The sequence below is a fragment of the Talpa europaea genome, assembly GCF_964194135.1.
Source record: "Talpa europaea genome assembly, chromosome: 7".
Taxonomy (NCBI): domain Eukaryota; kingdom Metazoa; phylum Chordata; class Mammalia; order Eulipotyphla; family Talpidae; genus Talpa; species Talpa europaea.
The window spans coordinates 51,072,475-51,085,821 of NC_140074.1; the positions used below are offsets into that span (position 1 = coordinate 51,072,475).

Here is a 13,347-nt window from a genome sequence, read left to right on the forward strand (position 1 = left end):
CCAATTTTTATTTTTAAAATCATGTATTATATTTAGATTGCTTTCAGTGTTTTGATATTATATAAAAAGATATATTATTGCACATACATATAATTTGGATTGCATTTGAATATACTGCCATAAAGGTTAAATTTCTAATAGTGGAATTGTTGAATCAAAGGGCATGTGCCTCTTTTGTTTTATTTTTGAGAAATGTTGTTAAATTGCCACCGAAAAAGTTGTACCAGTTTTGGGCCTCCCCTGGTGACGCAGCGGTTGAGCGCTGGGCTGCGAAGCCTCCAGCAGCCTCTGCAGCGCCTGTTCTATCCCCAGCCACTGGCAAGGGTCCCACATGGCGTGTCAGACCTCTCCTGCCGTGCCTACTGCTCCCCTCAGCAGTGTATTTCTTCATCAGTCTGCCTGTTCTGTTCCCTGCTCTGGTGAATTCTCTCACCCTCCCACACTTCTGACTGTACCCAGTGCTTGTATAAATAAATAAATAAATAAATAAATAAATAAATAAATAAATAAATAAATAAATAAATAAATCTTTAAAAAAAAAAAAAAGTTGTTCCAGTTTTTGCTCCAACAGTTCATGGAAGTAATTGGGGGTCAACACTAGAGGAGAAACAGCAATGTTTAACAGGCATTCCCTCAGAAAATAGGCCAACTCCACCTATAGCAGTAGCCGAAGACTAGGGTAAGAGAAGCTCTGAAAATGAAACCTGGGCCAAGGTACTCTGAGAGCAGCCATATTTCAAATCCATCTTTAAGTTCTCTTTTATAATTTCCTCCTGTTAAATGCTCAGACTTTTATTATGTTCTTATTAAATGCTAAAGTCTAGGAATTAGGCCCAAACTGGAGCCAAAGTGACACTAATAAGAATAGCGGTATTTAGGTGACCAAAAGGTTCTTGGTCAAAGGGCTAACTAGAAGTTCAATAGCCAGAACAGATACCCAGGGAGTCCCATAAATGGCTGCAGAGGAAAGTCAGGTAAAACTGGTCAATGCAGTTAGGAGGAACAAGGGCCCAAATCATTAAGAAATACGCACTAAAGGAAAATATAACCTGAAAAGCCAATGAACATGGGCTATAGTTTAGTGTGTCAACAAAATAAATGATGATATAAACACTGATTTAAGAAACAGCAGCACAGACAATTGGCTCCTTCACTTTAGGGAAAAAATAGCTGCTGAAAAAGTCCAGGGGAATGAGATGGCCTTAAGATATTTGAGATTCAGGGCCTCCCTGGTGGCACAGCGGGTTTAGTGCCATGCTGTGAAGTGCTGTGAAGCTGTCCGCAGCCTCTGCAGTGTGGGTTCAATTCCCAGCCGGCCAGGGAGAAACCTACATGGCATGGCAGACCTCTCCTGCCTCGCCCACTGCTCCCCTCAGCAGTGTCTTCGGTCCGTCTGCCTGTTCTGCTCCGTCCCTGGTGAATTCTCTCACCCTCCCGCGCCTCGGACTGTACCCAGGTCTTGTATAAATAAATAAATCTTTTTAAAAAAAAAAGATATGAGAATAAAAAAACACCAATAAACTATTTAAGATGGCATTAAAAGCCACATGGGTGAGTTACTCAATGATGCTGGGTCTCTCCTATGTATATTAAATATCTACATTACTTTTAAAAAGAAGAAAAGAAACATGAGAATGTTCTCTAAGCAGAATCAACCACAACATCTGTTTTTAAATCAACTTTGTGCTATTCTTGTTTCATGCATTTTAATTCCTTATATATTTTTAAATACAGATTTGTCACTACTGTTATCATTCTTGTTATTTATAGTAATATTCCTTTATTTCTTCCTACTGTTTTTATTCCTTTGTTACACAGTTAATTCCTTTTTTGGGTCATGAAATGTTTTAATTTAGGGATTTTAGTTTTTAAAATATTCATGACGAAATCTAGTTATTGGCATAAGGATGCTTAACTTTTCTGTTTGAAAGTGTATAATAACAAACTTGATCATTTGCATGTACACAGTAATTTTAGCTATATACTTAGAATATATAAAAGAGAACCTAAAAATCACCTAAATGCTTTTTTTTTGGGGGGGGGGTCATGTTTTTGCTCTACCCCAATTATAACCCTATGAAAAATATATTCAGGAATATATTCACAAAATGTCTTTGTAATTCCCAACACGTGTCATGAGGAGCAGACTTCTTAGGAACCTTGGTGGAGCTCAAGTGACTACAGAGTTGATAACTTGGCTCTAGATGGTACCCGTACCTATAGAACTCTAACATCCTGCATAGTAAAATGTGACCAGCTCACTAAAACTTTCAGAGTTCTCATGGTACCTTCCACTGATGATACAGTTTTAGGAGCCTGCCCAAGCACAGACACTGATACATGGCCCATTTCTACAAATTTTGTACTTTATCTATCTATACCGCATTCAACAGAGCTTTCCAGATTTTATCTAAGTTAAAGAAAGAAGTGTGTTACGTGAGCAGAATTTCAATTTACACCCCAAAACAGAAATGATAACCTAAAATAAAACCTTTAAAGCAGGACAATTCTTTGTAGAGCAAATAATAACGTTTATGCTTCCATGGGAAGTTTATTCATTCTCCCCTTGTCCTCGCACCCCATACCCCTGGCTTGTTTCTATCACAACAGCATATTATAAATAAAAACAAAATAAACTTAGCAGGCACTAACATTTTAAAGGCCAACAAAGGAATGCCAAAATGTTTATCATTACTGATATTTCTAATCACCTCAAATATTTTGCCCCAAAATTAGGCACACAAGAACTGGAGTGTAGGCCAGAGGTGTGGGGGTGAGAGGATTCACCAGAGACTGGTGAATTCACCAGTGATTCACCAATGGCTGGTGACAAGCTTCATAGTGCTGAGAATTAACTACTTGTACCACGAGGGAGGCCCTGAAATACATTTCAAAGAAAGCTGCAACAATAGATGTGTTTCCAAAATAACTTCAAATTTTCTATATAGGAAAGCACTCATTAAAATATAAAAGCTGATGGGGGCCTCCCTGGTGGCGCAGGGGTTAAAGTCTTAGTGCTATCAAGCTATCACCAGCCCCTGCAGCCTGAGTTCGATCCAGGCCAGGGAGGTGACCCACATGGAGCAGCAGACCTCTCATCTGGTTCGCTGCTCCCCTAAGCAGTGTATTTCAGTAGATCTGCCTGTTCTGTTCTGCCCCTCCCCCACTCTGTCTCTGGTGAATCCTCTCACCCCCCTGCACCTCTGGCTTGTATCCCAGTTCTTGTGTGCATAAATAAATAAATCTTTAAAAAAAAAAAAAGTAAAAGCTGAGTAATTTTTTGCCACTATGACACAGATGAGAAATGTCCCCATACAAAGTGATGATAGGAATATCCAAAAAGAGAAAAATGTGCAAAAGGTAACATTTTATAAAGCAATTCAATAAGTGAACATAAAAGCTACAGAACCTCAGTAGTAAGCAGAGAAATATACATTTTTAAAAAAGACAAAACATCACTTACAAAGTAAATGACACTATAGAGGAGTTAATGATGTGAAAAGGGACTGAAACAAGCATTCCTATATTGTATAGGTGAAATATAAACTGATGCACATGGATGTGTATAAAACTAGAGAGACAGACTAAGGTAGAAAAATGTTCATATCCTTTGATTCAGTTCTACTTGTGAGTTAGGTTCAAAAAAGCAGATCATTCAGAATATAATACAAAGCTATAGTAATGAAAACACTGTGATACTGGCATAAAGACAGACATATAGGTCAATGGAATACAGAGCCCCAAAATAAACGCTTATATATGTGGCCAAATGATTTCAACAATGGTGCCAAGATTACTCAGTGGGAAAGTAAGTCCTTTCAGCAACATTGCTGGAAAATTGGTTATCTATAATGCAAAACAATACAGATAGACCCTGACTTTACATAATAAACAAAAAAGTACCTCAATATGAATCAAGGCTCTAACTGTAAACACACAACTTTTAGGGGGATAATATTTGAAAAAAGCTTCATGACAGTGATTTTGGCAATCATGACACCAAACACAGACAACAAATAAATTGGGTTACTTAAAATGAAACAATATGTACCTCAAAGCATACAATCAACAGAGTATAACAGAAACCTACAGAATGGAAGACAAGATTTGCAAAGCATGTGCCTAATAAAGGGTTAATATCCAGAATATATAAAGAACTCCGATAACCAACAGAAACAAATCCTTATTTAAAGATGGGCAAAAGACTTGAATAAACATTTCTCTGAAGAAGATATACAAACGGCCAACAAGCACATGAAAAGATGTTCAACATCACTAATCAATAAGGAAATGCAAATCAAAATTACAATAAGAGGGCCTCCCCGGTGGCGCAGCGGTTGAGCGCTGGGTTGCGAAACTGACCGCGGCCTCTGCAGCGCCGGTTCGATCCCCGGCTGCTCCCCGGCCACCGGAGGAGGGTCCCACATGGCGCGCAGACCTCTCCTGCCGCCCGCTGCTCCCCTCAGCAGTGTACTTCGGTCCCTCTGCCTGTTCTGCTCCCCACTCTGGCTCTGGTGAATTCTCTCACCCTCCCGCGCTTCTGACTGTACCCAGTGCATGTATAAACAAAAACAAACAAATAAATAAATAAATCTTAAAAAAAAAAATTACAATAAGATACTGTTAGGATACTACCCTTTAGGATAGTTATTTTAAAAAAAAAACTCCACAAATATAAGCAAGGGTGTGGGAAAATAAAAATCTTTGTGCGCTTTTAAGGGAAATGTAATATGGTACAGTCACTAGGGTTAACAGTATATAGTGGGTCCTGAGAACATTAAAAATCGAAATGATCCAGCAATTCTACTTCTGGGTACATATCCAAAAGAACTGAAAGTTAAGGTCTCAGAAAATGAATGCCTATGTTCCTAGCAACATTATTCAGAATAGCCAAACCATGAAAGCAACACAACTATGATGCAGGGACGAATGAATAAGCAAATTCTGATATATATATATACACACAGATATATATACAATGGGTTATTCAGTCTTAAAAATGAAAAAAATTCCAACATGTTGTAACACCAGTTAATCTTAACAATGCTATGTGAAATAAGCCAATTACAAAAACACAAATATTATATGAAGTACACAAAACACTCAAATTTACAGACACAGAAAAGAAAATGGTGGGTTGCCAGGGTCTGTGGGAGGTGGAGAGACTGAGTATTTACTGTTTAATGGGTACTGAGTTTCCATTCTGCAAGTTGAAAAGTTCTGGAGATTGGTTGCACAAAAAATGTGAATGTACTTAACACTATCTAACTGCACATTAACAATAGTTAAGATGGTAAACAAATTATGTTAGCCTCTTCCACTGATGTAACACAATAAAAAAAAAAAATCTCATCACAGAGGCAAAGGGTGTGTTTTAAAAATACAAACCAGCTCTTATATGACTCCTCGGCTTGAAATCGTCCAAAGATTCTAACAGGCAAAAAAAAAAATCTAACCTCCCCTCCTGACTTACCAAGAGCTACATGATCTGTACTGTGCCTACTCATGTTGTTCACAAGGTTTGTTCCTTCTCATCATTTACAGCTTAGCCTAAGTGTTACCTTAAAGATCTTCAGGCCTTCCCCAATACTTTAAGTAGGCAACTGCCCAATACTTGCACTTATCTGATTATTTACTGGTTTACATATATGGTTCGTTTTCGGCCCCTTCCACACAAAATAAGAACCAGAAGCTGGCAAGGACCTTCCTTGGCAGTCTTTTCACCACTGTAGCCTGGTGATTCAACAGTGCCTGGCATAATAGGCACTTAATAAATATTTGCTAAATGAGTTTTTTTTTAAATGACCGAAAGCTTCACAATTAAAGACTAGTTCAGTAAATTACCATATATCCTATGATGGAACATTATGCAGTCATTTTAACTGAAGTTTCTTGTATATTTAGTGCGCAGGTTGTATTTTCCAAGATGGCCTTATAAGCCCTCCCACCCTTCATTCTTTTAACAGTATGTTGACATTTCTCCCCAGTATGGGATTAATGTCCCCTCCTTCTCTTGAATTTGGCCAGGTCTGTAACTATGGTGGAAGTGATGCTTTGTGACTTCTGAAGCTAGGTCATAAACGGTCACACAGCATCTGCCTGATATTGTGGGACACTCACTCTTAGAATTAAGTTACCATATTCTGAAAAAGCATGTGTGTGTGTGTGTGTGTGTGTGCGCGCGCGTGCATATGCGCACACCCAGACTGAGAAACTCAGTTAAAGTCCCAGCTGAAATCTGTATCATCCATCAGACATGTGAGAGAGGTCTTTGAAATGGCCACAGTGACTCATACCATTTGAGTCACCTAGATGAGCCCAGAAAACCCAGCATCTTGAAAGATGCAACAGGTCTGTATCACCAAGTTTTAGGGTAATTAATTACACAGTTGTAATCAGGATAATTTAGTTTCATTTTGACCATGCAGAGAAAAATAGGAAAGAAAATGCTATTTTGAGAATAGTTACCTACTGAAAGAAGATTAGATTACACAATCATTTAAGTGTTTGCTACCTGGAATTGGGTATGGCGCTATGAATGAAGGTAAAAATACTGCTGGAGACTAGTATAAATTGCTGTGACCGGCTTAAGCTGATAATGAAAGTTTTCAAGTGACAGCATTTAATAGTAAACTGTACAGCTGTGATCACCTCCTTCCAGCACAATAAGCTACAAGCCAGTGTTCATCAGCTGAGAATAGGTCAAGTCAAAGAATTTGGGGGAATTGTCACCACTTCCAAAACTATATGGAGGATGGGGGTAGGAGGGACGATGACAACAAATGGACTGGCCTTCTTTCTCCCTGCCTGAACCCTAGTTCCATCCTCCATCATACATTAATTAGTTAAAATGGAGGCAATTTTTTTTTTTAAGATTTTTACTTAATTTTTCATACAAGAGCTGGGGTGTAGGCCTGAAGTGGCGGGGGGCGGGGGGAGGATTCACCAGAGACAGAATGAGGAGCATAACAGGCGGACTGACTGAAATACACCGCTGAGGGGAGCATTGAGTCAAACAGGAGAGGTGTACTACATAAAATAGAGGCAACTATTAAGAAAAACCACCTTCTATCCCTAAATTTGAAAATGGACCATACCTTAAATGTAAGTGAGGATAATAAGCAAAGCATCAACATGTGCTTTGACACTGTGTTCAGAATAGCTAAGTAAATATTTTATAACTTGTAACAGAGGCATCTCCAAAAAAGGAAATGACGCACCCCACTTAATGAGGGGTAGAACTGAGTGGCCAGGTGAAGCTATAAAATGTGGAAGGCGGGTAGACCAGACAGAGGAGACATGAGAGACTCACAGGGGAGAAACATGTAGAAGAGAGGTATGCAGAGACACTTGAAAGAGACATGTGGAGGAGAGACTCATAAGGAGGCTGATACTGGTGGTTATTACCTTGATTTGTAATTTGATTTTGTTCCTTTCATTCCAGATTTGCCTGGCTCCTTTCACCCCTTTCCTATGGTTCCCGGCCAGAAGTCTAAGGACTTGGGCTTCAGTAGTCCTTCTTCAGGCCAACCCTGTTTGACTGGGCACTACCCACAAGGGGATGGGTAACTTTGGGTGTTTTATTGGGAAATTGTTACCCTTTCTGCTCCTCCCTCTATTCACACTAATCTTTTTTTTTTTTAAATTTTCTAGAGGCGTGTCTTATTTATTTATCTATTTGTTTGTTTGTTTGTTTGGTTTATACATGCACTGGGTACAGTCAAAAGCCGGGAGGGTGAGAGAATTCACCAGAGCCAGAGCAGGGAGCAGAACAGGCAGAAGGACCGAAGTACACTGCTGAGGGGAGCAGCGGGCGGCAGGAGAGGTCTGCGCGCCATGTGGGACCCTCCTCTGGTGGCCGGGGAGCAGCCGGGGATCAAACTGGCGCCGCAGAGGCTGCGGGCAGCTTCGCAACCCAGCGCTCAACCACTGCGCCACCTGGGAGGCCCTATTCACACTAATCTTTAATTAAAGTTCTTTCACACTAAGTATGCTGTGTCTTTGCGTATAATCATGGCCAGACCCCTTTAGAGCACACAAGTTTGGGGGGTTTTGGGGTGTTCCCTCAGTCTGCCTCGGTCTAACAGTAGCAGGGATAGAAGATCTGGGCTAGCCACAGCACTACAGCTGATTCTTAAACAAGTCATTTCTTCCACTGATGTAACACTTTCCAAATTTATTTTTAAAAAGGGGTTGGATTAGCTGTTTTCTATAATCCCTTTTGACTGTCAGAAGGAGGATGTGTGTGTGGGGGTGTGTGTGCATGCACGTACGTGTATACCTACATACATCCAAGAGGCATGTATCAGGCAGCAGGTTCAGTTGGGTTTTGCTTTAACAGACCAGTACCCCTTTATCATGGAAGGGAAGAAATCAGAAGTTGTTAACAAACACAGAAATAGGATTTTTAAACATTCTATCCAACACTCACTCTCCTCCCCAGAATGATGCCTAATGATCCTATTCAATTGCAATCTGTATCCGTCAACTCTTGTTGGTTCTCATTCCACTTATCTGCTCGATGTTTGCTCTATTGTGTTTATTTTTATTGTCTGTTTCTAACAGACGGTAAACTCAGGAAAAAATGGTCATCTTTGTTTTGCATCATGATGTATCCCATAATGCTAAAACAACATAGATGACGATCAATATTATCTTCTGACTAAATCTGTTCGAGAAATTATAAATACATCATCAAGAGACCCTAATCCATTCTCTCCATTTCCCTGTAGGAAACAATCATTAAGTATATGTACAGGAGGCAGAAAAAAGAGGAGAGTATTTCCTGACAGCTCTTAGGGTCTCATCAAGTGATAAAATCCCTTAAGCTTTTTTCCCTTCTGCTCATATATTTCTGGAAAAACCCCATCTCCTAAAAGCACCAAATCAATTAGACGGTTCAGAAATTAGAAAACAATCTTTATAGTAGATAGAAAGTGTCTGGCAGTGGTGGACAGAAATCTCTACACTTACACACCTAGAGACAGAACAGCACAATTTGGCTTCTTTGCAGCAAATAAACAAATGAATTTTTATATAAGTGAATATAAACAAAGTAAATTTTATATAAAAGCATATTAAACTGAGCAGAAAGAAAACGTATCCTCAGAATACCTTCACAATTACAAAACACAGTTGCCTGTGGTATTACTGACCTAAAGTGATTTTGCCCATTCCCTCTCATCACTCTTATTTTCAAGATCATTTCTGAAATCTGTGGTATGATGAATTTTATGGAGCCACCTATATAGCCTGGAAGTCTCCTTCAGCAGCTTGCTTCTAAAATGGAAGCCGAAAATTCAGCCTCTGTCTCTGGATTATTGTGATAATAAAAGAGACTCTGGAATGCTAAGACCATACCACTCTGTAAACAGAATGAAGTTTATCTGAGTAAAGCTCACAAAGACAGAGAGTTCAACATACAAAACAAATAAAGTCATCTGGAAAATCCCAATAATTAATTTCTTGATGGAGGTCCAACAGGATCTTGATTAAAACAACAGAGAAAAAGATCACTTGTATTGGTCGCCCTGGGGAAACTACTAAGGGAGTGTACATTCCTGCACACAAGACACAGGAAATGGGAGGAAAGTCACTGGAAACTTTTGGTGGAAAAGACTATCCAACATCAGTAGCCAGATGTTACAAACACTAGTATCTACTACAAGGGCAGGGCCAGCAAGAGTGGAGTACTGGAAAGCCCCCAAAGACTATCTTTAGAAATAAAAGAACAGAAGCAACACAATACAATGAAACAAAATCACCAAGAGTTTCACCTGATTTTAAATAACAAAACAAAAAGAAGGGCCCAAAGCAGGTCCTTTTACATGAATCAGGCAAGTTCCATTCTCAATTCTCAACATTTAAATTTGACTTTAGAAACTGAGTCAAAAAAGAGAAAATGGAGAAGAAATCAGAATCTAACACAATCAACTGCAAAAAAAACAAAACAAACAAATGCAAATTGGAATGTCTAAGACATTTCAAACTGGAAACAGACAACACAAATTGCTAAGACAATCATCAACTTTGGGAGCATTTGTTCATATGTGAAGATAATTCATCCAGGCTGTGCAGAGAAGAGGAAGCATGGTAATGGGAGTAAGCAAATGCAGGGCTTATCAAAAGTCCAGCTCACCTCCTGGGAGCTAACCTCAAGTTTTCTGGAGCAGTTTAATAATCTAAGGCACAAACCAGCAAGGCTCTCTGCAACTTGACATTGTGCCCCTTCCCCAAAGTCAAACTGTCCTACCTATGTCCAGAATTATGCAAATGAATACAACAATATAAGGGAAGCATGCATTTTCATCATCGTAGACATCAACACAGACCTCACCTTGTCACTGTCATCATGACAAATGTGGTCGTGATGGATGGACTGGCACTGAAAAGAAGCACCAACACTACCTATAAGAAAAAGGGAGGAAAAGTTAAGATGAAAAAAATTCCTTACATTTAAGTGGTTTTACCAATTAAAATTGTCTTTATACCCCTCTTATCCCATCTAATTCTCAACAATACTAAGTAAGGAGGATAAGGATTATTATTACTACAGTTTAATTGAGCAAAACTAAAAATAGGCAGGCTGACTTATACAAAGTAACAGTAAAGTGACACATCCAAAACTAAACCATTCAACCCCTGATTTCACCTCTTTCACGTAAGAAGATTTCAAACTATGGCCACTTAACATAAGCACATGCCTTGAATAAAGCAGACTTCTATTTAGAAGAAAAATGTACTTCTTTTCACACTACACATACTTTCTTCAAGAAAAAGACTGACCCTATAAATTCTTAGCAAATACACAATCATATTATAAATAGGCTTGCTACTTTAAAGATAAACACTTAATACACTCAATCATTTGTTAATTTAAAAAACTATTTCCTAATAATAATTGCTCTGTGATACTAGTGATATTTCTGACCCACGGAGAAACAAATGATTGGTACAAATGATTAGTCTTTTTTTTTTTTTTAAAGATTTATTTATTTATACAAGCACTGGGTACAGTCAAAAGCGCGGGAGTGTGAGAGAATTCACCAGAGCCAGAGCGGGGAGCAGAGCAGGCAGAAGGACCGAAGTACACTGCTGAGGGGAGCAGCGGGCGGCAGGAGAGGTCTGCGCACCATGCGGGACCCTCCTCCAGTGGCCGGGGAGCAGCCGGGGATCAAACCGGCGCTGCAGAGGCTGCGGGCAGCTTCGCAACCCAGCGCTCAACCGCTGCGCCACCAGGGAGGCCCCAAATGATTAGTCTTTTGGGAAAAAAGGTCTGGTTCCTACCTCACACCATACAGAAAATGGTGGGTTAAAGATCCAGGCAGATTAAAAACATGAGAAGAGTTTTAAAAGACAATATAGATTCCCCTCTCCCACAATCTTGGAATAAAAAATCTTCTGAAAGAAGATACTAAAACAATACAAAACAACTTATGAATAGTCAACATGAATAACTGGATCAACAACAAAGCTACATACTCCTCCTATGTATAAGAATTTGAACTTGGGTTTATTTATTCCCATTAACCTGTTTAAGACAGCATGTCACCTAAGTTACTTGTCAACACGGTTTATGATAGAATTACCAAATGGAGAAGTTACATCTGGACTGGAAGTAGAACAGACAGTGGTAAGCCATATTTTTGAGGTTTTCTGACTATAGTGACATATTATTAGGCATTTTCTTGTAGAGGATTCTGGAAATTAATGACTATGGAGTTCTCTGTATCACCCAACATGGATATCATCTCTTTGGACCTGACCTATCAGTTGAACATTCAGGAAAGTATGAATTACTACATATACTACTCCAAAGACTCCCAGTTTTTGTTCTACATCCTTCTGAATAAAGTAATGCCAAATGAGACTTATAATAATTTTACTGGTGTGAATGTTTACTGGAACCTAAGAATATACCCCCCAACACCCTTGTGGACATTACACTGACAAATACCATACTTTATAAAATGTACAATGCATCAAATGTCCAATTATTCCATACTCCATTATGAAAGAATGTTGTGGACTATACCTTGACACAATGTTTCCTAAAATTAATTTTTTTTTTACTTATTGAAATAACTCCTTTAGACTTGTTAAAATGTAGGTTTTCATCAAATATTATTCTTATGCATTCCTAAAAAAGGTAAGTGTAAGTCATTAAATTGTCAATACCAGAGAAAGAAAATTTTAAAACCACAAAGAATAAAATATACAACCCTACTAGACAGATTTATCAGTTAAATTCTTTATATAGATATTCATAATCCCTGTGACAGTGACTATTTCTAACCGACACAGTATATAAACTGTTGTCTGCCAACTAATTTTTTATGGTATTGATTGTAAAATACAAAAAGGACAGCATTAAAAAAAGAAAACATTAATCTTACTCAAACATGGGAATAAAAATACTACACACAATCAGCATAAACAATATGTAGAACATAGTGATAGCAAATTTAATATAGTGTGGCACCATAATCTACACATGCTTACATAAGGAAAGCCTGATTCCTAACCCCATTTAATACAAGAAAGTCTGTCAACAAAGTATTTGGGTAAAAAATAAATTTTAAAAGCTTAATCAGGGCCTCCCTGGTGGCGCAGCGGTTGAACGCTGGGTTGCGAAGCTGCCCGCGGCCTCTGCGGCGCCGGTTCGATCCCCGGCTGCTCCCAGGCCACCGGAGGAGGGTCCCACATGGCGCACAGACCTCTCCTGCCGCCCGCTGCTCCCCTCAGTAGTGTACTTTGGTCCTTCTGCCTGCTCTGCTCCCCGCTCTGGCTCTGGTGAATTCTCTCACCCTCCAGCGCTTCTGGCTGTACCCAGTGCATGTATAAACAAAACACACAAACAAACAAATAAATAAATAAAGCATGCCCCTATTTAAAAAAAAAAAAAATCTTGATCATATCAAAAGATGCTGAAAATACACTTATATTTATTACCAATTTCTATTTTTCAGAAATAAATTTATTAATCAATTTAAGCTTTTGCTGATGGGTGACAACTCTGGGCAGGCTGAAAGGGGACGGGTTCAGTTGCCAAAAATATACAATTATGGGTAAAAATAATATAAACATAGAGTTCCCTCTAGTACTGACATCATTTGACATATTCCAAATCCATGATTTTTGAAGAAAATGTAATATCCCAAAATATTAAAATCTTTTGGGCTTCCCCAGTGGTGCAGTGGTTGAGTGCTGGACTGCGAAGCTGCCCGCAGCCTCTGCAGTGCTGGTTCAATGCCCGGCCGCTGGCGAGGATCCCCACATGGTGCGCAGACCTCTCCTGCTGTACCCGCTGCTCCCCTCAGCAGTGTACTTCATCAGTCTGCCTGTTTT

General features: G+C 39.1%; 1 protein-coding gene across 1 annotated transcript in view; it reads right to left on the bottom strand.

Moving 5' to 3' along the window:
* The window catches only part of RNF38 (ring finger protein 38), a gene marked incomplete at both ends in the record, with an annotated part of 106,303 nt that overhangs the window by 46,973 nt on the left and 45,983 nt on the right, over positions 1-13,347 (bottom strand). Inside the window, one exon of the mRNA XM_084239187.1 lies at positions 10,337-10,407. Within this exon, the coding sequence (XP_084095313.1) occupies positions 10,337-10,407 (71 nt within the window). The remainder of the gene's footprint in view (positions 1-10,336; positions 10,408-13,347) is intronic.